We start from the raw sequence: 25,468 nt of genomic DNA, 5'->3' as shown, positions 1-25,468 counted from the left end.
CTGTGTAATACTAACTCTCATACTACCTTGCCCGGCCAGCCATGTTATCGAACATTCAGGTAAAGGAATGTTGTTTACGCTTGGGACCTGACGGTTATTGACATTTCCCACTCTCTCTCTTTCCAATTTGGACGTCATCACATTTGCTGCTCTGCGTGCCACCGCTCACGCGATCTTGGTTCTGGCGACACAGCACGAATAATGAGCGCGCACACGGCTGTCGGGTGAGGGGTGGTCTGCAATCTGCGCTGTGCAAGTCGCCGGCGGAAGGCTAGTTTCCGCTTCCTGAGGTTCGCAGTCTTTGTTGTTCGTATCCGTCATTTCCCGATGCCAGAGCAGCTATAGCGAGCGCTCAAAAGAAGCAAGCACGCTAGCGAATGGCAGCAGGCAGACGAAATAGACGCAGGGACATCGTCGGCGACGACAGCGAGCGAGCGAGTGGCGCGGCTGTTGTGCCTCGGCATTATGTTCCAAGAAACGATCGGGGCGATCTATCGGATTTCGATATGGATAACCATTTGCTCCATCATCGTTCTTGCACAATGAAGAAGCAGAACATTCGTACACTACAATGTCCGGGTGGGTTTGTTCGAAGAAAATGCATTCGGCAATTCGAAGGCAACGGCGACAATTTTTTTTACACATACATATTTTGTAATGTGCTAGCTAATTCCAACTTATAGGCCTGCAAATTTTCTAACTTTATCACCCAACCTAGTTTTCTGCCATCCTCGACTGCGCTTCCCTTCTCTTGGTATCCATTCTGTAACTCTAATGGTCCACCGGTTATCCATCCTACGCATTGCATTGGCGGCCCAGCTCCATTTTTTCCCCTTAATTTCAATTAGAATATCGGATATCCCCGTTTGCTCTCGATCCACGCCGCTCTCTTCCTGTCTGTCAACGTTAGGCCTAACATTTTTCGTTCCATCGCTCTTTGTGATGGAACATGAACTCGAGCTTCCTTGTTAACATCCAAGTTTCTGCTCCATATGTTAGCACCGGTAGAATGCAATGACTGTACACTTTTTTCTTTTCAACGACAGAGGTAAGCTCCCAGTTAGGATTTGGCAATGCCCGTCGTATGCACTCCAACATAACTTTATTTTTCTGTAAATTTTCTTCTCATGATCGGGGTCGCCTGTGAATAATTGACCTAGATAAACGTACTCCTTGACAGATCCTGAATTCTTGTTCCATTGCCAGGCTGTTGAACAATATCTTTGTCTTCTGCATATTAATCTTCAACCCCACTCATACATTTTCTCGGTTAAGGTCCTCAATCATTTGTTGTAATTCGTCCCCATTGTTGCTGAATAGGACAATGTCAACTGCAAACCGAAGGTTGCTGAGATATTCGCCGTTGATTTTCACTCCTAATTAAGCCTTCCAAGTCTAAGAGCTTGAATACTTCTTCTAAGCATGCATTGGAGAGATTGTGTCTCCTTGCCTGACCCCTTTCTTGATAGGTAACTTTCTACTTTTCTTGTGGAGAACCAAGGTAGCTGTGGAATCTTCGTAGATATTTGCCAAGATATTCACGTGTGCCTCCTGTGCTCCTTGATTACGCAATGCATCTATGACTGCTAGTATATGTACAGAATCAAATGTTTTTTCATAATGAATGAAAGCCCTGTAGAGAGGTTGATTGTACCCCGCAGATTTCTCGATTTCATGATTGATGACATGGATATGATCCATCGTAGAATATCCCTTCCAGAAGCCAGCCTGTTCTCTTGGTTGACTGAAGTCAAGTGTTGCCCTGATTCAATTGGAAATTATCTTGGTGAATATTTCATACAATACAGAAAGTAAGCTAATGGGTCTATAATTCTTCAATTCTTTAACGTCTCCCTTCTTATGGATTAGTATAATGCTGGCGTTCTTCCAGCTCTCTGGTACACTTGAAGTTGTGAGGCATTGCGTATAAAGGGTCGCAAGCTTTTCAATTATGATATCTCCTCCATCCTTGATTAAATCGACTGTTATTCCATCTTCTCCAGCAGCTTTTCCCCTGGTCATGTCTTTCAAGGCCCTTCTAACTTGATCGCTAGTTATAGAACGAGCATCTGTATCCTGTTCATCACTACTTCGAATGAAAGTAGCTTGGCTGCTCTGGGTACTGTACAGGTCAGTATACAATTCTTGCGCTGCTTTTACTATGTCATCGAAATTGGTGATGCTATTACCCTACTTATGTTTTAGTGCATACATCTTGCCTTGTCCTATGCCAAGTTGTCTTCTGACTGATTTCATGGTGCGTCCATATTTTACGGCTTCCTCACTCTTTCCCACATTATATTTTCGTATAACCCTTACTTTCTTCTCGTTTATCAGTTTTGACAGTTCTGCGAATTCAAAATCAGCTAGCGCAAGACAGGGGTAATTGGCGATCGCCGGGAGAGTCCTTCGTCCTGCAGTGGACATAAATATAGGCGGTTGCTGCTGATTATGATTTTGTAGTGTAGAGCTGTATATTCACTAAACATTTTAACTCGAATAATGAGAAACTTCTAGTCCGCTAGAATAAAACGATTGGTGAATTTACGCACACGAAGTAATAAAATAAACAAAACTGGTGAAGATGTGCAATGAAAAAAAAAAAAAAAAGAAAAGAAAACATGCCACTTCAATCGGTAGTTGCCTGCCAAGCTCCCTCGGACATAATCGAAGGTCCCGGCAAATAAGCTTGTTAACGCTCCCTGTAGTAGAAGTTCATTTGCATATTAACAGCCACGCCAGCTGCACCTAAGAGGCGCTCACATGGCGTTGGATTTTTCCTTCACTGTCGCGTGCAGCGTGCATTGGGCGGGTGGAAATTAACGCTCAATCTTTCGTTTCGTTCTTTGCTGTTCAGCAAGCAATTGTAGCCACAGGAGCGTATGCAGGGCCGTATGCGAGTTCCTCATTGACACAAGGAGAATACCAAGTTAATTTACTGATATATTGTTTAATATTTCACAAAATTCCAAGTTACGTTATTTTACTGATTGATTATTTATTAATTTCCAAAATTCCAATTAAACTGATTGAAATTTATTACCTTCTACCTTGATCTCCTTCCAAAAAGCACACTAATTCCCTATAAGATAAAATAATATACGGCTCTAACATCAGTTAGTTTCATTGAATAATTTCATACCACCTGTTTAACCGCCGGCTTCTTGGCCAATCCCCCGTGGTGGGTATGCGCCATGGTATAGGAAGCAAGCAAGCAAGCAAGCAAGCAAGCAATGGGCGCGTTAAGTTAGCGCGCTCCGAACTCCAAAGGAGCACGCTCGAGTGCGCTCGAGTGCGACGCCTTCGGAGCTTAACTTAACGGCGATTTTCGCCGACTGCTTTCGGGCGCACGAACGCGCCGTCTGGCGAATGTTGTGTTGCTTCCGCGACCGCTATCGCATTGAGCGCGCTTTTTGAAGATGGCGCCGCCGATAAACACCATCCTGCAGTTCTTGATAGACGATGAAGAGCTAGAAGAACTTGACGCGCGGCGACGAACGAAGCAGCAGCGACTTATGTGTGCGATGCAAGCTGTTCGTGCTGTTCTCAGAGGATACCCTAACAGAGGATTTATTTCTGCTCCGCGGTATGCTGACTGATGACTCATTGCCGATCGCAAGAGGACAGAAAGCCTTATGATCCGAGGCATCCAGGATTATGTGATCAACCTTGTGCCCAGATAAACGGACACACAATTAAATGAGCAGTGCCCCAACATCTTCCATGATAACATGAGAACCTGAAGAAGTCATACACATGAACGTAGCGACGAGAAGGCGCCAAACTGCGACTGTCCGATTACGTACCTGAGCGTCTGGCTAGTAATGATCGGGCCGTCATTTTCGGTTCGTGATAAGCTCAAACCGCGCCAACACGCGAAGTTCCCGATCATGCCTTAGAGCAGACGCCCGGCTGCGCAGCGGCGGCAGGAACGAGTGGGCAAGGAGCACGGACTTGCATAAGTGGAAAGAGTCGGAAACACGTCATTTTATTGCGATAGCAATTATATGGACACTTCAACCGGATTTCTGCCGTCGGCGTCGTCGTCGTCGTCGCCGTCGCCGTCGCCGTCGCCGTGACGTTCCGTATAGATAAAATCTTCGCCGCGCGCCGTATGCCCCAGCGGAAGCGTGGGGGGACGCGCGCTATCACGGAGAGCGAACGCACTCAATCTCCCACGCGCAAGCAAGGAAGCGGAAAGCCAGCGCCGGAGGGAGCAGGGGGGGGCACTCTTCTGCCAACAACCGCGCTCGTCCGCACAGTCTCTTATCTCTCCCACGCGCAAGCCAGGAAGCGGGAAGCCAGCGCCGGAGGGAGCATGGGGGGGGGGGGGGGGGGGGGGGGGGGCGCACTTCTACGCTTCCAACAACCGCGCTCGTCGTTCGTTCGACCGCACCGTCTCTTATCTCCACACGGCTCTGACCTTTATGCCGCTCAGTTTCCGTTGATAGACCGCACGTACCTTCGCCCGCGCAAAGGTACGTTGCGCTGCCAGCGTTTTGACAGTCGTTGTCTGCAGTCATTCAGTGTGATCTATTCATGTTTGTTTGTGCGCGCTCACACCACGCTTGTTCATTCAGTTAGTAATAGTCGGGCCACATTTTCCAACGCACGCTACACATGCAATGCTGCCCAGATCGGCAGTGCAGCACTACAGGTGTGTCCCTTCGCACGCGCTGCCCACGGGCAGCGCTTCTCATCAACACCACCATTTCACACGCGCCTTCTCGTGGTCATCGAGTCTCTCTTCATGTCGGTCTACTTACGCCGCAGCACACCTGCTTACTTAATCAGCTCATGTTTACTACAATTCATATTGCTACCAAGGCCGCTCAGCTTACTTCGTATGACATTTCTGTGTTGCTATCGCATTCATTGCTTCGCCCTTAGGGCGAAACTGTGACATTTTTTTTCCGGAAGCCGTAGCAGGCGCGCGCTCTCGTGCACCGTTTCCAGGGTGGAGCGCGTAGAGCGCGCTCCGTAATCACGCACCGGAAGTCGCTTTTTAGCCGTTAAGTTTAAAAGAGCGCGCTCTGCTGGCTAGAGCGCGCTCGAGCGCCTTAACTTAACGCGCCCAATGTAGCGGCGTCGGCGCAGGCTCTTGCCTGATTTTGTCCGTGCTACTCAATCATTCAATTTCGATCAAAACATTTATCAACAGTAAATATTTAATCGATAATTCGGAAGGTTAATCGAAATCGGTCAGCCCCCTTTTCGTACAATGTTCACTATTTGTACGGCGACATGACGTGCCCAGAGTCGCGACCTTCTTTCAGCACTAATGTCCACACGCCTGAAGTACTTGCCGAAAAGTATTTGGTAGCTAGTAGATTCGGACCCAAAATATCAAGCTAATGCGAAATGTGGTTTTTGCCGCGGCCAATGCCACGCATTGGTTTCAGGTGTATGGTAACTTGACGGAGAAGTGCCACTGCACACTACATCGTCTGCACTACAAAATCTTTCTTCCGATAACAGTTGATAGTTATTAAAGGTCCCGGATGGTGTCGGAACGTCCCGTCAACTTCCTCTGCCCCGTACCCTAATGTAATAAAATGTTTTGTTCCTAGACTTCGCAAGGCGATTCTTGTGACTAATAACGGCATCCCATAAAAGTAATATGTGCGACTTATTACACCACATACTTCGAAACTTATCCAGTAGTCCATTTCCAATAAGAACAATAGGCACCACTTGCAAGGGCTGATAAAGAAATCCCAACGCGGTGTCTTGGCGCGCATAACTCTGGGGAGACGTCAACGTTTCAGCTAAAACACATCAGCAGTGGGGCTTCATCGCCGTCCTTGGAATTAGGCAATGGCTAGTACTTTCTCAGTTGCGGCCCTCCTGAAAACTTACGAACTCTATGCAGGAAGAAGTCTTCAGCTCTTTACCACTGCAACAAACCCCATTTTATCAAAATTTAAGTTTTATGTTTCTGCCTGTTTCGCCTGTTTCTGCCACCTTTTTCTTCCGTAAAAGCCCAGTCGATCGTTGATTACAGCTGTTGGTGATTATGCGTCCTCTCGACTCACTATAAACCGGTATTAAAATATGTCGTCGTTTGTTCTTGCAAGCCACCGTATCTTCCGCTACCCTTGGCCTTTACCTGAATCGCTGCTTCTTAGTGGTATTTAAGTTAAGGTATTAGATTTTTTGTATCTAATTTTAAAGTGGTATTTGTAATTGTAGATCTATTAAAGGGCAAGCTGAAGCTTTTTTTCAAAAACTGACCGGTGAATACGATACTCCCTAATTCGCAATCTGAGCGCAGCTGTATACGTGTTTTCATTTCGCGATATATTTGCTGAAGCGGCCGGACAATCTGTCTCGTGCCGCACGTTGCAAACGGAGCGAAGTGGGGCGTGATTGCTTCACTAATCTGGAGATTTCGAGAGCCAGTGCGTGGGTGACGCGTGGGCGCAATTCGCAGCAGCCGCCGCAGGTAGCGCGCGTCGTCTGTTCGCCGATGATGCCTTCGATAAGGCATGTGGCGAGCGAGTCCATCGATACCGTAGGAAACAAAGTGCTGCATGAGCGGACGTGTCTGCGGCGGCTGCTGTGAATCGCGCCCACGCATCACCCACGCGGAGCTTCGACCGAAATTTAAAAGGAGGATTGCTGCTCTGCTACGCGCACAATCAAGGAAACCACGAGTTCAATGATACTGTGACAACCTTCTAGACCGCCGTAAACCTTGGAACTCTAAAATCTCTTCAGCGTCCCTCCAAGATCAGTGCTGTTCGATGCTAAAGCTCCTCGTGCCGTTTCACCATACTTCTATTCTAACTCAGAAACAGCTCCCAAAAGACCACTGAGACGAAGATTTCTCATTTCACTATCAATAAAGGCTCGAGAAGCTCAAGTGCTATTTTCACTGCGGCACAAACATTTCTGGTATTGCACTTGCTGTTTACGAGGCATTCAACACGACCACGCAATTTATTGATCCCGCCTGCTGTTTCGGTGCAATAAAACACCTCACGGTGACTTGAGAGAGAGAAAAAAAGAGCCATGAAAGATGCAAGGAAAATGTCACCACGTCCCGGAGGCAGTGGCACAAAAATAAAAGAAAAGAAAAAAAAAAGAAAGAGAAAAAGAGAAAAAGGCAGAAAGAAAGAAAAAAGGGCGGGCGTCGAAGCAGCGCGTCGATCGCTTCATGCCACCATGTGCTCTCGCCGGCGAAACATGCGCATCATCTGCGGGTCTGCAAAGATCCTCGCTGGGACGAACCGGCGCTTGGGTGGGTACTGGGACACCTGGTCGTGTGAAAACAAGAAGGACGGGTATCGCTTTCAATAACGCTCCCTTTTCAAGCACACCGTATAAGTGAAGCAACAAAACGACAGACAAGTAAAGTAAACAGACCGTATAAGTAAACCGTCACCGTAGGTGAGTTCTGCATCAATTTGTGTATTGAATGTGCTATTTCCACGTGTTTTTAAAGACAGATGCTTTCTTTGCAAGTTACTCCCCCTGTTGTGTATCGAGTATAAGCATTCTGGTCTGCGAACTTTATAAGGAAGCTTTCCAACAATGACTTACTACCAATTCTACGCTTTATGTCTCCAGCTTGAATTTCTGCCTTGTTTCTTTTATTACACATGCACTTTGTGCCCATTGTCTTCAAAATTAGCCTGCGAGAACTTACAAACATGGTTTTCAGAGCAGGCAGCCTTAGCATCGCTCATTTATGAGGCAAAATTATAAAAAAAATATATATACATTCTGAGGTTTTACGCGCCGATCTACCGCGGTCTGATTGTAAGTATGTCGTAGCGAGGGGATCCGGAATAATTTTGACCCTCGGGTTTTTTTTAACGTGCGGCTAAATATCTAAGCACCTGAGCCTTTTTTTTTTTATTTGCCCCCCCCCCCCCCCCCCCCCCACACGCACACACACACACACATTTTTACGAGCAACTCAGAAAGTTGTAGCAAACTGTAACACTGAATGCTAGCGCTAAACGAAGGCTGATATGAGTGGTAAGTAACTATAATAATCCTGTTGCCTGTGCATCGAGAACGCAGCTCCAGAACAGCCTCACTAAATAAATCTGCGAGTCACTGTGTGCTGAAGCTTATACAGTTGCTAAGGTAACGAGACGGTTGAAAGCAATGCTTCTTCGGCAAACATGCCGAGTTTACTAAAGGCTGAGGAAACGCGGATTCTTCCTAAGAAAGCCGCTCATCCCCGGATCGCTACTCCCGGAGCCTCTTTGTTTGAACAGGGCAAGTGCGCGGAGAGAACTGCGAACTCCGCGATAAAAGCATGTCGCCGGGACGAGGCTTGCAGAGGAACTTTTTGTTAATACGAAACTAGCGCGGACTAATGGAAATGATGAACAGGTGGACTGCGAAATACGTTACATGAGATCAAACGAGACAAAGGGAGTTATTTGTAAGTTGGGAGGGTTATTTACTCTTGCAATATAACCCCAAGAACAATTAACGCTAAGTTCTGAAAAGAAAGTCCCAGAATAGATGAAACTAATGAAATGGTTGTGTTGGTGCAGATCTACGATTTGCATGTATGGTCAGAAAAAAAAGGAAAAAAAAAAAGCGCGAGATTTGCGATAAAATGTGTTAAGTAGGCAGGTTTTGTTTAATGGCGTGCTTGAAGGGTTGACCTAGCTTCTTCAAGGCATGGCTGAAAAGTGAAAAAAAAGGGGGGAAAAAAAAAGCTACCATCATGTTTACTTTTAACACCCTTCTGGCTTTGACCATTTCTTGACAGAGAAACTCTTTCTAGAGGGCTCTTAGTCCGAGTCGTCACTGTCGGAGTCAAGTTCGGTGCCCGGTCGTGGTGCTGAACGTTCTCTGAACGCATTGACGTGTTGTGGGCAACCAGCAGTGGCCATGGGGTTCAATGCAGTTTTGTTCTCCGCGCCACACTCCGTTACGACTGTGTAGTGCTTGTCACTGGCCTAGTCGGTTCATACTGAACAATTTCAGACGATAAGCTTTACGACCACTTAGGAAACCAATCGGAAATAAAAAGGGGAGGGAACCTGGTGATCGCTAGCGTTCGACTGTTTATTCTGCTTACAAATACATCCAATATACGTATAGAAGTATGCACTGCGCAGTATTCTAAAAACTTAAAACGCGCATCACTGCACCCGCACCAGGCTGTCGATAAAAATTTGGAGGACGCTTAAGATTCGCCTTTAAGAGTGGAACGCGATAGCATTCAAAGATCCCTGACTGTTTGTCAGGCTTCCCGGTAACTGCAGTTTTCTTTTTTCTGCCCCTTCGCCTCGGCGCGCCGCTGCCGTGTACGCTGCCGAGGAGGCGAGCGCCATCTGGATGGTGTTTTTGCAAGGTACACCGATCGGGGGGCGCCGCTGTATGAATGGTAGAAATGCTGGAAAAAGGGTTTGTATTTGAGCTTCCGCGTAACAGAATTATGTTTTCTCGTATATTAAAATTGCAGTTCGACGCTATCATACCTGGAGGTTGTGGTTAGCCGTACTTTACGATTTTTATGACTCATTTTACTTTGACAAATTCAATATTTCACCAGCGCCGCTGCGCCATGCGGAGGGCCTGTGTAGGTCGGGATGGTTCGGGATGATTTTCTTGGCCGCGGACGCCAACGCCGAGACCGACGCTGACGGCGGATTTCCTGCGACACGGGGCCCTTAACGATGTCACGTTAGAACGTCTCTCCGAAGGAAAGCGGGCAACTGACGTGTCGGTGATACACGACACACCTCGCTTCTTAATATGGAAGGCCTCTAATAGTTATCTTATCGCTGCGTCCCTACATTTTATTGTGTAAAACACAAATTACGCTTGTTTCGTTTCTTTAGTGTACGTAATAATCACACAGTCCCATTTACAACAGGTAAACTGATTTGTATATTCTATGCAATTGATATTTCGAAAATTTTTGAAAACATGTCAGATATGTACATTTGAAGGTTAACTAATCTTGAACAATGTTACCTATATTTCTCAGTAGAAGTTAGCCTCAAGGAAGCAAGTCACATGGGCGTTCCACGCCATCCATCGCAATACTTTGGCACACCGCTGTTACGTACGCTGTTTGAACCTTCGGCCTTGCAGGCTCTCGCAAAGACATTAACGCACGTCTCAACATAAGGTGCTATCGCGGTCAGTATGACTGGCAACCCCAAAGTCAGTTGTTTTTTTGTAGGCGCTGCTAAGCTGCCAAATACAGTGCCCGTATGGCAGCATGGCAGCGCCTACACAAAATAATAGCTGAACACCGTTCCGATTACTGGTAGAACACTGTTTACAAGAAAAATGCACTTGTAATTTTTGTTGAAAGAACTGACGGCTGTATGTCATGTTGTACCTCATATTGAGAGCGATAGCACATCTTTACGACAATCTGCTTGGTGGGCGATGTATGGCGCACCTGTGCTCGTCGCCGTCTGCAGAAGATTGGCAGCAGCGCTCCCAGGAGGCATGAGATGCCGCATATGACGGCCAGCACCAGAAGCAGAAGGCCGTGTCGTAGGAAGAGGGCGTAGCAGGTAGCCGCTATCCCGGTCTCCGTTGACGAGGATGTCGGGTCCGTCTTGTTGGTGCCATCTGTCGCCACTCCGCCCACGGCCGACGACACCTTAGCGACGATCGGCGACCTCCGGCTGGACGCCACTGAAGAATCAGGTGGACCGACCACCGCCTGCGCGCCCTTGCCTTGCAGCTGCTGTTCAGCGGACTCTGCCGGTGACCGTACGCGTTCCGCTGGTTTTGGCGAAGACGGAAGCTCAGGAGCTGCGCAGAAAGCCACGGGTTCCTTCTGTTTCGCTTTCCTTAGCGCGTGCTCCCCTCCAGCCACGCTGCACCTCTGCCTGTTCTAAATGGCTTGGCCTCTGCGCCCCTCTCTGCAGCGATCTTCCTCCCTCGTGACGTCAGGTGCTTCCTCCCCTTCCACCTGCGTGGCATCTTCCCATCTACATTTTTATCCCCTCTTTTGCTCTACACAAGCCGACAGACGGGTCTTCGTTCGCGTGAGTGCTCTTATGCTAACGCACTAAAAGCATTTACAACATGCCTTGTGTGTAGGTTCAGGTGACACGGAACAAGGCGCCATTACTTTTGGATCGCAAAACGAATGCTCGTGTCACTTGAAGGCAACTTTGAGCTACCAGAAACCACTACGAAAACTCGCCACGAGGAGGCACCTCTGCTCAATCGTTGCGGTCACGTTTCTGCCGTAAATAAATGCGCAACTTGGTTTGGACGTCGACGCCTTCGTGCGTATTGCGGTGATGATGATTTTTGGTGGTCTTAGGCACATCCTTTCCCGATAATATTAGGCGTAAACATTGTGCCATTGTAGCTATGACGATAATAAAAGAACAAAGCACAACTGCATGCAAAAGCTGAGCAGAGAATAGAGAGAGATAAAAGAGAGATAAGAGAGATGTTAACCAGAAGGACATCTGGTTGGCTACCCTACGCTGGGGGAATGGAAAAGAGGTTTAGAAAGAAGGAAGTTTAAAAAAATGTGGACAGCTTGCACTAGTGGTGCAAGGCTGGATTAAAGAGCGGAGCTGGTGATCGACCTAGCTTCTTCCAGGTTTTACTAGGCTTGTCTAAGTTGTGCTAGGAAATGCTAAGTGCTGCTAGGCATGGTATTCCGAGTCGGCTCGCCGCCGACGTGCAGATTCTCGCTTGGGCGCGCGACGCGCTTCAATATAAGCGGCTTCTTCTTCGGGTGACCGGATCTTCTTCGGTCGTCCCATGTCAAGGCTACATATACTCGCCACAGAGTCAACGAGAGTTGTGCCGCCGTCGTGGCGGCACCGATCTTTATCTCCCCGGTGACGTCACGGCCAAGGTGCGCCTTCACACTTGCCGGGGCGTAGCTGGTCGAAACCTGTCTAGCTGCTGCCAGACGCGCCTGCTGCATTCACGGACACTGCGCGCGTTCGGCGCGAACGCGGGGAAACGCGGACGGCGTCGGCCGCAGCTATGCGCGTTGCCTCGTTGGTGCTGCTACAATTTCTTTCTCTCTGGCTCTCATTTTCTCTTTCTCTCTCCTCCGGAGCATAGCGCGCGGCGCGCGCATGCTCTCCTTCCCTCTCCTTAACATCTCATGTCAAGGCAACATGTGCAAGGCACGGAGAGGAGGCGAAGCACACGCCGCTCCGCGAGGTGGTTGCTAAGCAACGCGCAGTGACGTCATCGCCAGGAGCAGTTTTTGTTCGCACTGCGCGGCGAAACAAGAGCTTAAACATCTCCGCTGTTTAAAAGGCTGAATGCGTGCACGTGCACGGACAGCACGATGCAGTCAAATGCTCGCGCACAAGTCAGTCGTTTTGAAAAAACAAAAGCGTATATTCAGTGCCTTCTGGGCTGATGATCGGTGGGAACGGTATTCCAGTAGTGTCTGTGGACAATCATAGAGTTGCCTCAATGCATTGGACATTGATTGTCCTTGTATGTCAAATCAAGGAAAATGGCACAATAGGTGGTCTGTGTTCTCCTCGCAGCCAAACACCTCACATGGAGGACTGTCAGCCATTCTTCTTTCTTTCTGTGGTTTTACGTAAAGAAAGAAGAATGGCTGACAGCCGAACACTCCACACGGAGGACTGACAGCCATTAGTGCTGAATAAGCTCTCGTGAAAGTAACTTCCAACCACGACCGACAGAGAACAGATGCCTCGCGTCGATGCAGTCCGGGTTGAGGTCCAACTTCTAGTAATCTGTGCAATCTGGCGAGCCTTACATGAGTGGTATTGCACTCGGCTAACGAGAGTGTGCATGCCATAGGGCGAAGCTGCCTCGACGCGTCTGTCCTAGAAAGTGGAATCGGGACGCGGTAGTATTCTCCATGTGATGTCCGAGCAAAAAAGCCACATATAATTCCACAGCACGCAACATCTTAAGTAATGTTTGTGATTCAGACATGGCAATCTTCATGAATAACGCTACACTTCCCGTAAATCACCGTGGTTATATACAAGCACACTGCGCCTTCTGAATAGCAGCGGAGCCTTCTGCACCAAATAACTTTTTACTCGCAAGAGCAACCGCAGTAACAGCTCAATATTTCTGGCTGAGCTGTTGAACACATGAAGTTGCGAGGAGACAGTCACCACTTGCACAGTTATTTGTTCCACATATGGCCTATGGCCATCCTAGTTTTTCTGGAGAATTCAGCCTTAATACTATGCTACCAACGACAATCGAATACCACATTCTCGAGCTGAATGCGAATCTAAATATGAATGCAGTAAAAAAATTATTTCAGCACTTTAAATTGTTCCCGCATTAATAAATCCAGACAATTTTACACTTCAGCTCACCTGGTTCTCACATCTTTCTCTGGTACTCATGAAATGAATGGTGTCGGCTGTGCATTGTGCCCTCGTTCTACTATGAATACATGGACTTGAAATAAGTCCAAAATGAATGAATGAACTGCTTTTAGGCAAGGTATGTAACTGGTACGTCGCGAAACAATAAAACTATCAGTCATTATGCAGGGCGTTATAATCGCCGTTCCCCGACTGCTCTGCCCTATTTTTGCAGCAAAACTAAAAAAAAAAAGAAAACAAGTCAATGAAAAAAGTAAAACAAAGCAAAGGCTCTCCGATGAACTCGTGAACACAGCACACTCGCACAATGGAATTAACAATAACCGCGTTTCACACCAAAATACTTGTCGAGAGGTGCAAGCCACCTTCTGCTCGTGTCACCGGGTGGCCAGTTTCCTCAGCAATATATTTAAGTTCTTGGGCGGCTGTTGCTTATGTGATTAATTTCTGAAGTTCCAGTGTTTCTGCTGGAGAAATAAATTTAATCTATGGCACAAAATTTGGTAATCGAGCAATAAAAAGTGAGGATTAGTTTCTTTTTAACCATTGTACATTTATAAGAGGTGAACGCCGCAGGTGTGAGCCCCCTGAACAGTCATTTTCCCTGCTGTCAGGCATAACGGCAATGTAATTTCAGTGAAATGTAGAACTGTTTCTTAAGTCTTTAAACAAGATGAAACGGTTACAGGGGACATTCCCAAAAACCACGAAATAGCATTAGAGGTATTCTTGCTCCTCTAAACAAGAACGTGTCGAACCTTTGCCCAAAACTGGCTCTAATGACGCCCTATTTTGAACAGTAGCCGAATTACTCAATAACTTATAAATACTAAGCATTATCTTCTTCGGGCAAAAGACAACACGACTCGTAAGGACAAGCAGATTACATAACGCGCAACCACCGTAATAGCGGCAATACCAGTTTACAGCAGCGCATTGCGTGTGCATGTGTGTCTTTGTGTTCACTTTTGCGCAAAAGAATAATAATTCAGTAAAACGCCCCCCCCCCCCCCCCCCCCTCCTGGACTTGCCCAAGAAAAGTCATTTTTCATCAGCGCCTTGACAGTCGGGGAATGAGTGTTCTTTAGAGCCCTCGAAATTTTATACTTTGTGAACCGTTTCCTATTGCTCTTGGACATCAGATGGGCGTTTAACTCTATTCGAGCACCTGCTGAGCTAGAAGGCGAGGATGTTGACGGTCTGCTCTCGTGTTCTTTCTTCCTCTTGACCTCGCTGGGGGCGACGGGTTGTAGCACGGGCCGGGAGCTGTTCGTTCTGGTCACCTCGAGGACGGCCACCTTTTTGTGTCCGGGGTCGACGTGTACAACCGAAGATGTCGTCGCATTGTGCCTCTTTCTCAGGGTGCCTTCTCGTTTGGAGGCCGAAGAGACGGGCTGCATAAGACAAAAAGATTGCTCTCGCAAGCTATCCAGCGTCACGTCACTTTCAGACCTCGGTAGCTAAACGCGTATATAGATTTTGGCGCCATTACAAATCTTGTACAGTCTATTTTTCGTCTGGCATGCTGCCACGTAATGCATGCGTTATAAGTGCACTCTCGAAGTTCCTAAATATATTGCTGCTATCCTGTATTTAATGTGGACATTGCAATCAGGCCGAGCGTCGAATGCTCGGTTTTCACGTATACAAAGGAGAGCCCAATTGCATTAAAACCTCCCGGCAACTTACGTTTTCGCCCCATTGCATGCACCTGTCTTTTCTAAGCGTTCGTGAACCCTTTTCCTTCCGGCTGAGTGGTCCAATATCAAAGCCACTATTGGCACGTTTCGGCAAACCTGAGGGCATGGCACGTTCACAGGCACACTCCTGGGCGCAGGCAGCAGCAGGGGCCCTAGTGATACTTCTAGTGCTACACGTGCGTTAGCGGGAACGATATACGACGCGCTTGCAGTGGCGAGAGGAGACGAGAAATTGAAGCGGCAAAGAGACGGCTGCTTCGACGAAGCATGTCGCAGGGCATTTTTAGTGAATAGTAAGTATGCAGCCTTTTGAGTCACTTAGCGTGGTTCAATCAACTTGACACGACACTCATGTGTATTATGGCACTTAAAAGGGTTTGAACGCGAGCTCGTTGTATGAATCCTTCGAAGAAAACAGCTCTAAAAACGACATTTTTTTAAAAAGAAACAAGATCGCAGTTTCGCCCGAAAGGCGAAGCATCAATTGCGATAGCAAATTAGTAGAGAGCTATACGTAGTAAGGATAGTAGTTTTATCGGCTGCATAAACTTTGACACATTCGCTTACTAACTGAATTAACAAACATGATGTCAGCGCGCACAAGCACACATGAATAGATCACGCTCGATGACCGCAGACAACCGCTGTCCAAAACGCTGGCAGTGAGCAAGTGCAGCAGAAGCTGTGAGCGAAGGTTCGTGCCGTCTATTGCTTCAACGCAAACTGAGTGGCCGAAAGCACAGCAGCATAGCAAAGGTCAATGCCGTGTGGAGATCGCTTTCAAGATACGGTGCCCGCAGCAGGCCCGGAGCCGCGCAAAGTACAAGTAGGCTGCTGCTGGCAGAGTAGAAGCCGCACCCCCACCCTCCCTCCGGCGCTGCCTTCCTGCTTTCCTCATTTCGCGTGGGCGATTGAGTCGCCCGTTCCCCTTGCGCCCGGTTGCAAGATACGCATTTGGTGCCGCAGCTAAACTTCGCTCCCCTCCCCCCACGGCCTTTCACACGACGGAAAACGCCGTGTTTGCTCTCCGCCGTGCGTTTTCTGTCCGTGAAAGCGCATGTCCCTCGCGCGCTTGCACTGGCACAAAGAGCATACGGCGTGCGGCAGCGATTTTATCGCCCTTGGACTCTATGCGGAACCTCACGGCGACGGCGACGACGCCGCCGGCGGCAGAAATCCGCTTGGAGTGTCCATGTAATTGCTATCGCAATAAAACACGGACTGGGAAAGCACTCGTCCTGTCTTCTTTTCTAGTCCATGTTTTAGCGCTGTTTTCTTCGGTGAATTATGGCACGTGTTTAGCAATTACGTTCACCATATGCATTACAGGCTAGTGCAACTACAGGAGCTAGCCACTGTATCGAAACGCGATGGGTTTCCCATAAAGGACATGCCAGTACATACTGCTAAACAAACGCGCACAACCAGGGGCGTGAGCGATGACTCAAGGCATGGTATTTTTTTTTTTTGTTCATGTTCCTTGGCTTTGGATTTGTCTTCATGACGGTAAACTTTTTCTCATTAAATACCGAAGATGTCAAAAATAAGTTCTTCTGAGGTTTACATTATGAAAATTACCTGTCACTGCTTAACGTCATGTGGTCGGTTTGATCGGCACTCTTGTATAACTCGTGGCGGACAAAGATCGTTACGTCTTGGTTGGAATGCGAGATTTATGCGTTGTTGAGGCTTTGGAACGACATCCACAGTTTTGTGTATCAGTGTAATAATGTCTGCAGGGAAATCGTGTAAACAAGCACGTTGCTCCATGGGTGTACTTCAGCACTATATCTTGAGCATTCGAGTGTATAGCTCTAGCGCGGACATCGTCATTGCATGATGATTGCCTTTGTTGTGAGAAGTGAGTACTGAATCCTCTGCAGGAAAAATGATCCTTCATTCAAACCTTATTTGCGAGCCAACGACACCTTGGACCGCGTTCACATAACTTCTCTTCAGTAAGAGGATTTGCTCACGAGTCCGCATTCGGACACCGGTCTCGAAAAACAGCACTTAGCGCGGTAGAGAGACAATCGCCGCAACGGAAACCCGAAGGAGAAACTTACGTATGTGGAGTTTTGTGAATACCGACCCGGCTCTCTACCTGCGAATTTTATAACCAGGAGGCCGTATTCACAAAGCTTCTCATTCGTAAGTGCTCTTTGCCATTGGTCATCCGTCTTCGCTAATGCTATGTCCAGCATCAGAAATGTCGAGAATTTTCTCCAACGAACAATTCTAGCGTAAGTGGTTTTTGGGAATACGGCTTCGTGCATGCGAATCTCGACCACCAGATTATCATCTCTCTTAATGTTCCTCTTGTTACAATACTAGAACAGCGCCCGCCTGTTCCATCAATCGCACGTGATTCTCGAGCCTACCTTCTGGTGTTCATTTCAATTAAAGTTGATAACAATGCAGCTAAGTTCAACGGAACAGCCAGTGGCTATGGCACTGCGCTGCTCAGCTCGAGGTCAAGGGTTCGATCTCGGTCACGCGGCCGCAATGCGACGGAAGGGGAATGCAAAACGCTCGTGTACCGTGCATTAAGTGCAGGTTTAAGATCCCCGGGGGTCAATATTAATCCGGAGCTCCCCACTACGGCGTGCCGCATAATCAGATCGTGGTTTTGGCGCGTAAAATCCCAGAACTATTTTTTCTTTCAGCGAAACACGCGTACAATTACAATATTGATTCATCTCACGCATTTACGGGTATGTCCACCATATCTTGATAGTAACGCGGCATTCTCTGGTACTGCATTACGCTACATAAGACGTTAGTCAAAGTCGCCAGCGCACGGGAATCACCGCGTGAAACCGTTTTAGGCCACTCTAATCGCGTGGATTAAGTGTACTAGAAGTGCTTTGGGAACCGAAATCAAAAGTAGCTCACTGCGAGGCGCACTTCGGTTCTGCTTATTTTCTGGTTCAAGCGTTTAGATGCCGACAAAAGATTATTAGGCCGTTCGCATATGTCCGTCTCGTGCAAAGAACAGTCGTACATCGCAATGATAGTTTCATTGTAAGTTAACGACACCTTCGCAGTGCGTCGTTTCCGCGCTGCGTCCGGCTTGCTCTCGTGCGATTATCGGCGTCGCAACAGGCGCACGATGTATAATGGTGGTGAATTCTTCAATGTGAACCAACCTCCTGGACAAATCGCGGGAGCGGCAGGATGATGCCGCCCATGGGCGAACCCGGCACGCCCAACGGCACCAGTTTGATGTCGATGGCCACGTCGACTCGCGGTGCCTCGGCGGACTCGTTACGGCTCTCATTGCTGGCCGCCTCGGCGCCAGCAACCACTGGATCAGGGATCATGGGGCCGGGGACTATCGGACCGGAGACCATGGGACCGGGGACCATGGGACCGGGGACCGGCCCGGCAACCATCGGCATGATAGGCTGAGGCACGAGCTCGTTCATCACGCGCTCCATCATGTCGACCATGTTCATGAGCATCGGTGGAGCCTCCGCTGCGCATCAGCGAGTGTGCAAGACGCTCCTTGCTTTCAAATTCTGCTAAAGGGGCTTTGCATCACATGGTGAAGTTACGAAACTCATCGCGCATGCAGGAGACAATTGTTCCAGGAATCTCGCTCTAGCAATAACTCTTCAAAAGCGTTTCGCAATATTTGCGAAGTCCAACAAAATACCGGCTGAGACTATCTCGGGATGACTGTCGATGTTAATGGGATTAGCTTTTAAGCAAGGTAGCGACACACCCTACTGCCACTGCCGAAACACATAAGGTATGAGGTGTGTAACACAGCCAGGCTCCTCTCTCGCGCTTCCTTCTGGGCACGCTGCGTCATCTGGCGGCTCTACCTTGAAGTCCAAGCGTGGTGTGTGTCTGAATGAATGACGTGGGTTTGATTCCGACCAGCACTGGATACATTTTAAGCTGAAGAGCGGCACATACCCAGTCAGCTTGGACCGCCTCAAGCCGGCTTACGTGGAGACCGCGATGGAAAGCCTCGCATCGCCGCCTGACTTCGTGCTAGAGTGCCACAGTGAGCCCTCAGTCCGGTTTCGACTTCCAATATAGACTGGGGGCCCTGTAGAGCCCTCCTCTGGGCGGCGCGTAGTACCCGGATAGCACGCGCCCGCATGAGAAGAAAATAAAGACGGCGCCTGACCGTGTCACGTGAAGCCACGGCTCGCGGTTCTATTCTGGCGTCGACTCGGGTCAGCTGTGCCTTTCCTTCGCTCCTGAGGCATAAGCCTACTGATGCAAACGTACCTACCGCAAACTGAGTGAAGTTCCTGAAGACTGTGAATCGCATAAAAAAAGCCGGCAGATCCCACGCCCTGTGGGAACCGATGTTATGCGAAGCACTGTGCGGGGGAGCCTACCAAGTTAACGACACGGATGTCATACATTCATGCCATGAGTCCTCAGGAGCCTCTTAAGTTACTAAGACCTTAAGGCGAAAACCTTAGTCATGCTGATGACTATGACTTTTCCTTGACGAAGTACCACATGCGAACCCATTCCATTGGTTTTTGAGTGGTAATCTTTTTTCGCGGAGTCATTGTCATTTTTGCTGTGTCATGGTCATGACTATGACTTCTACCACCATCCTTTAGTGTTTTATTCAGTTAGTACCCACGTCCGAACTCATTCCATTGGTTTTTGAGAGTTAATCCTTTTTCGCTGGGTCATTGTCATTTTAGGCGGTCTTTTTCATGCCTACATACATGACACGCATGTCATGACCCATCATTTATGTTCGTCATGCACTCTTGTCATACTGTGCCAATTTTCATACATGCCAAGTTAACGAAACGACCATGAGAGCACCAAGACGTAGGCGGCTAGATAAATAGATACTGTCAAAGTGGCAAAATGTTCGCCAAGAAATGCTTCCCATTTAAAACAGAACGTTTCCTCAACATTCTGTTTTGAGGAAAAGTTCTGTACACACTTCCTCCCCTTCCCCTTTTTTTAAACAGCAGAGCTGTTTAAGCTTTTGGTTAGGCCATGGAGCGTTAGAAGAAAACTGTGCCTGGCGATGACGTCACCGCGCGATGCCTAGCAACACCTCGCACCAGCTGTGCGTAGTGTTGCTAGGCGACGCACGTCACGTCATCGCTCGGCGAGGTTACCACCCTCTGCCAGGTTACCCTCGCCACAGCGCGAGGCGCGGCCGACGTATCCTGCGTTCGTCGGCGTGCCCCGGCTGCAGCCGGCGTCGAGATGCGACATGCTGCATTTCGCGCCGGCCTCGTCACCCAGAATGGATCAACGCCGGCTGCAGCCGGGCCACGCCGACGAACGCGGGATACGTCGGCCACGACTCACACCGGACTACAGCTGTAACCGGACTATACAGTGCTGCGATTCCGCTGGCGTGGCGTCCCCGTGCCGAGCGCGCTCGCGCGTCAACGCTACGTCGGACTATATGCTCATTCACACCGGCGACTGGCAGTGGTCGCGCGACCAAGATGGTCGCAAATGGTCGCTTTTCTCGAAAAGCGACCGTTTTGGGCCAGTCGCTCGCTGCTCGATTTTTCAGTCGCGCGACCGTGGTCGCAAAGCTGCTCAACCAATCAGCGCCGCGCCGAAAGTGATGTTATGTGTTTTTATCCGGCGTCCTCCACGCCAAATGCAATGTCCACGCCACCATATGCAGATTACAGGCCGGTAATTGGTGTCTTGTCTTGTGATGCTGGGACGCAGCAGTTGCAGCAACGTGCCGAATGTACGCGGGCGCATTCGCTGGAAGCTAAACAGCAGGAAAAGAAAGCACAACACAAACCCTTTTTCCAGCTGCCATTCGTTGGATGAGCACGCCACCCAAAGGTGAACAGTGGGTGAACAGCTTCGCTTTAATATTATGCACCGAATCTTACGCAATGCGAACTAGAAATTACTGGTTGCTCTCGATAATACTCGTTGTCATGCGCAAAAAGTTCGGGCAGGAGGCGGCTTGCGTGGCCGGCCACTTCACGCGAGTGGAGGCACGGGCGCACCCACCAGCGTCGCGTTTCTTAGGAGGCTTCCGCGCTGCCACAGCTGACACCACGGCAGTGCCCATCAGCACAGGGACGGCGTCTTCCTGTTCGCTAGAATCAAAATCTAGCCATCGCTCGAATCAAAATCCATGGTTGTTGCCGTAACGCGAAACCAATTTACACAGTGCCAGCGAAGTGCGCGCGAACTACGTACATTCCTAGAGTTCTCGCTGAGAATGATAACCTCCGGGATTGTGACTTGCGGCTCAGTCGGGCTTGCCGGTGTGAACATCGGTCGCCTTCGGTCGCTTTTTGGTCGCGAGTCGCAAATGGTCGCGCGACCTGCCTCAAGTCGCCGGTGTGAATGAGCCTTATAAAGTGGCCTTTAAAACTAGACTGCGCGCCTACCCCGAGTATCGTGCATCGTGCCGATACTCGGGGTTGGCTAAGTTTGGCTAAGAACCAGCCAAGCCATACCAAGTTAAGCAAAGAAAATACAAAGCTAAGAACCAGCCAAGCCAAACCAAGTAACGTAAAGGAAAGCAAAGTTAAAGCTAGGGACGGGCCACCAGCTCCGCTGTTTGCATGCTCAGTCTTCGCACCACTTAGTGTGAAGCTGCCCCTAATTTTTGTACCCTGGAAGGTGTGATATCATCGTTTGAGTATCAGATATGTTGATCTTACCGTGAACAGCGTCCTTGTAAACCAGAAAAACCGCAAGAAGCAAAGACTGGCTTGAAGTGCGCCAGCTCGTGGTAACGTCATGAGATTTAGATAATGTGTGGTCGGGACTGGTTAACAGTTTATCAAGTAACAAGGATTGCATTTAATTATAAAGGAACCTCAACGGAAGGCTCCTGATAAAGGAGCCGCATCCTAGCGAGTTTAGAAAATATTTTCTGGATAAAGGAATGAGTCGAACATACAAATATACACTAAAACCCGTGACGCCATACTATCGTATAGCGGCGCTGTGGTTAGGGCGCAAAATTCGAGGATCGAAACCTTATGGTTCATTTTCTTCGCTATTGATAACCTTTTTCCCGCAATATGAATGCCGACCAATGTGGCTAAAAAATATTTCAACATACTCAACTAACTTAATGCTACTCTAAGGCTCCAGACCGCGACAAAAAAAGGCGGGTTGCGCAAGCTGCGCTGTGCTGCTGCAGCGAGGGACCGTCTGGCTCGTCAAACTGAAAAGCTGGAAGCATTTTAAGAGGGAGCAGGTTGTCATAGGCGTAGTACAGAGCACACAAGGGATACATAGAATCCGGTAAGATAACGCAGTTGCGGTGTGTGACTGCACTGTTTATTCACAAAGTATACTGCGGGGATAGCTTTGCGCTTGTGATGTACTGCTCACCATTCCCATGCCGGCCTACCAACTGGTGGCGCACGCTGCGACTACGTCGAATTTCTCTATAGTGTTCTTACTATGCAACTTTATGTGGCAAAGAGCTTCTCGTCGTACGCAACATTAAAGCAAATAACTTCGAGCTTTTCTATGACACGTAAGTGCTTTAGCTGCGGCGCCGCCATCTCTACCTGACCGTCTCTGAAGGTTTCGTTACTCAGAGACGTTATACGTGACAGTGCCCGTTGAACACTTTAAGCTCAACATCAGTGCTCCTAAAATGAGACTAGAAACTCATTTTATACTCATAGTGAAAACGCAAATAAATCAATGTTTGCTTTAGCTATATATACAGCGTTCGTTGCATTTATGGCTGACACTCACACAAAAGAAAGAGGATAATGCAAACAGTTCAACATAAAAGCAACATTTTTTTCTCTTTTTAGTGACCCAAGTGTTTCTTATATCAATTCGTTGGAATTGCAGGTTTCCGATGGTTGCTTTAACACCAGACCTCACATAAACTCAAGAAAACAATATTGCGGGAGAAAGCTGCTCCAAATCAGCCTCCAGCCAGATCCCGGGAAGCCATTAAGGCGCGATCGATTAGAGCCAGGCAGCCCGCCCAGACTTGTAAACACCGCGATTGGTAGCGTCAAATTACGAAACAGCGTTTCTTTCTCAATAGGACGTTAGTGCAGCTTTCGCTTGTCGTGTGTTCGCGTCTGTGCCGCCAATCTTGGCGGGAGCGCTTTCCGTTGAAAGTTGGAGAAACAGCGAGGGCCTTTTAAGCGGGCGGAATTGGTCTTGTAACGAAACTATCTGCCTCAAAGGCTACAGAGCGCCTTTCTATACACAGTGGCTTCAGCTGCAGTTCTGCAGCGTTTTCCAAATCGATATCGGCTGGTCTCGGTAACGCACCTCAGTTTTAGAGATGGCGATGGTGTTTGCACACGCCTTCTTATACTTTCTGCCACCAATAGTGCGCACTGCGGCGAACAGAGGCGCAAATAACAGCCGTTGCATGCAGTAGCTCACTGGGTATGACGTACTACTGGGCCGAGGTGATAGCTTTCAGAAGGGGGTGGAATGCATAACCGCTCGTGTACCGCACGTTTATTCCACTTTAAAGAACGCCAGCTGGTCAAAACTTAACTGCTGAGCTTTCCACTACGGCGTTTCTTGTAGACCGTGTGTTCCCTTAGGAAATCGAGCAGCATTAATAACAGTAACAGTGATAATAAGCGTATATAACATTGAAGGATGGGGCTTCGAGCCTGCTACATGTTGCACGCCACTACAGCGCGGGACGCACCTGCTGGAGCAGTTGCTCCGTGCGTCGCCTACTTACGCACGAATGGAGGCGGGTCCGGGATTATCTCCATACGGCGCAGTTGACCGGCGGCGGGCGCCACCGCAAGCAGCAGTGACGGGAACAGAAGCAGCAGGGCGGCCATCGCGGACGAATTCCTTGGGCGCGCGCACGGAACGCACTTCTTCCCCTTCTTCTTTGGGCGCGGCGTATCAGGCACCGCGTGGGGTCATTAACTCAGAAAGACAATCCACAGAACGTGAAATGTTTCGGGGGAACCGACACGTTTCCATAAAAGAGACGTTGGGCTGCTTTATTTCTAGCCAAGGAGGCCCAGTGATGGCGCTCTGCTGCTGGCCAATATGTTGCGGCTGCTACCAGGGTGCAACCCTCCTCTAGATCCGTCAGGGCGTGACAATCGTCTTTCTTGTCTCCTGAGTTGCATTGGCACACTAATTAAACCGCAGTATCACCATTATTTGATTTCAGAAGAAAGGTACCTGAACTCCAAAACTACACCTCCTAACGGTACAAGCTATGCATGCACGACGATTGAACAATATGTCACTTATGGTTGAAGCGTTGTCATAAATTATGATCTCCCTTTTCTGGTAGTGGCCCGCTTTCATTAATATCGACTTCAATGTCGGACCTGTGAGCACCTCCTTCCATGTACTGGACTGCTTGCATTTGACGAACTCTGGATTGCCCGGTTATATTCCCCTCGGCAACGTGACTTCATGAGGTTTCGATGACTCTCTCGCGGAGCATGCTATATGGCGCATACCATCGAATCACGTGACGCTGTACAATCTCACGAACACTTTATGCCTCTCTTGCGATGGGTTGAAGCTGAGAGAAGGACCTATATTCAGTGGTCCCCCTCGTTTTAATGTCGATCGCCCTTGCCCTTCTGGGCTTCCCTTCATCCTGCGTGAGTACCCCGGACCAAAGAAAGAAATACGTCCGCGCCAATAGATCGCAGTCCCTGCGCGGGCCGCGCATGCGACAAGAACGTGCTGAGCGGTATTCCTCTCGCTCGTTCTTGCGACATAAATATCTAGTACTAACTAACTCGTTCGCCTGTCCCTACAGGACCCTAAACAATATTTCAAAATTCTGGTCTATAGGCTAACTAATCGCTTGTGTTATTGCACGAAGCGCTGACCTATTCCCTCGGTAGTGTATTCCGTTCTGTTTGAAGCAACAGGAGCGTGCTGCACCTTGTCCTCGTAGACCAAAGTTGTGCTTGCAAGATAGACTTGTACAAGAAATATGAGAGAACAAGAAAAGATGGCGCCTTGTTTTTTGTCGCTTCGCCATTCGGTGACGTTTCATAATCCCCCGTGTCTTCGACATTGGACAAGCTGAAGTACGTCGATGGCCACTGCCATGCCACTAAGCATGGCAATCTGTTCAACTTCAATTATATTTGCTGGCGGACTAGTTGGTGATGTATTCTTCATACTCGGCACAGTGATACTGCACATATAAACGCAGGGAACAAACCAAGAAGGGACCGGACAGAGTTTTGTGTACGGTCCCTTCTGAACGGTTAACTTACCTCCCAACCGATTAAGTCCCTCCTTACCGGTAAAGCTTCCTAACCCGTAAACGGTCAACTTCCCTTTTTTCCCTCCTAGTCGGTTGAACAGTTGACTTCCCTATTAAAGAGTTTCCGCCAATCTAGACCACGCTTCTTACTTGCAACGCTTCTCCGAGGATGTCCTGGATAGACACACAAACAGATACACAAGCGCTCACTGTCCATTAAGAGCGCATGTTCTCGCCGCAGCCAAAAGTATGATGTCAAGATCTTTATGTAGCCTACCGCA

The 25,468-nt window shown here is 48.6% G+C and overlaps 2 protein-coding genes across 3 annotated transcripts in view; one reads left to right on the top strand and one right to left on the bottom strand.

Moving 5' to 3' along the window:
• The window catches only part of LOC119446747 (anoctamin-7), a 118,651-nt gene that overhangs the window by 2,773 nt on the left and 90,410 nt on the right, over positions 1-25,468 (top strand). The window lies entirely within an intron of this gene.
• On the bottom strand, positions 7,130-23,791 carry LOC119445232 (uncharacterized). 2 transcript variants are annotated; one of them, XM_037709555.2, is made up of 5 exons: positions 23,673-23,791; positions 18,154-18,482; positions 14,473-14,698; positions 10,388-10,749; positions 7,130-7,259 (listed from the first exon to the last, which is right to left on the bottom strand). In XM_037709555.2, the coding sequence occupies exons 1-5, from the start codon at positions 23,776-23,778 to the stop codon at positions 7,158-7,160; spliced, it is 1,125 nt and encodes a 374-aa protein (XP_037565483.1). In that variant the 5' UTR covers positions 23,779-23,791; the 3' UTR covers positions 7,130-7,157. The 2 variants fall into 2 exon arrangements, with proteins under 2 accessions (XP_037565483.1, XP_049520321.1); XM_049664364.1 differs by having other exon boundaries at positions 23,637-23,752.

This window comes from Dermacentor silvarum, chromosome 3 (genome assembly GCF_013339745.2).
Source record: "Dermacentor silvarum isolate Dsil-2018 chromosome 3, BIME_Dsil_1.4, whole genome shotgun sequence".
Taxonomy (NCBI): Eukaryota; Metazoa; Arthropoda; class Arachnida; order Ixodida; family Ixodidae; genus Dermacentor; species Dermacentor silvarum.
This window is presented reverse-complemented; position numbering and strand designations above follow the sequence as displayed.

What these genes read in the sequence shown, in the direction of transcription:
- LOC119445232 (XM_037709555.2), bottom strand. Translation starts at nt 23,778, where the DNA reads ATGGCCGCCCTGCTGCTTCTGTTCCCGTCACTGCTGCTTGCGGTGGCG. An exon ending in GGACCCGCCTCCATTCGTGC is followed by an intron (nt 18,483 to 23,672) that starts GTAAGTAGGCGA and finishes GCTGATGCGCAG; the next exon opens with CGGAGGCTCCACCGATGCTC. An exon ending in CTCGCCTTCTAGCTCAGCAG is followed by an intron (nt 10,750 to 14,472) that starts GTGCTCGAATAG and finishes CTTTCTGCGCAG; the next exon opens with CTCCTGAGCTTCCGTCTTCG.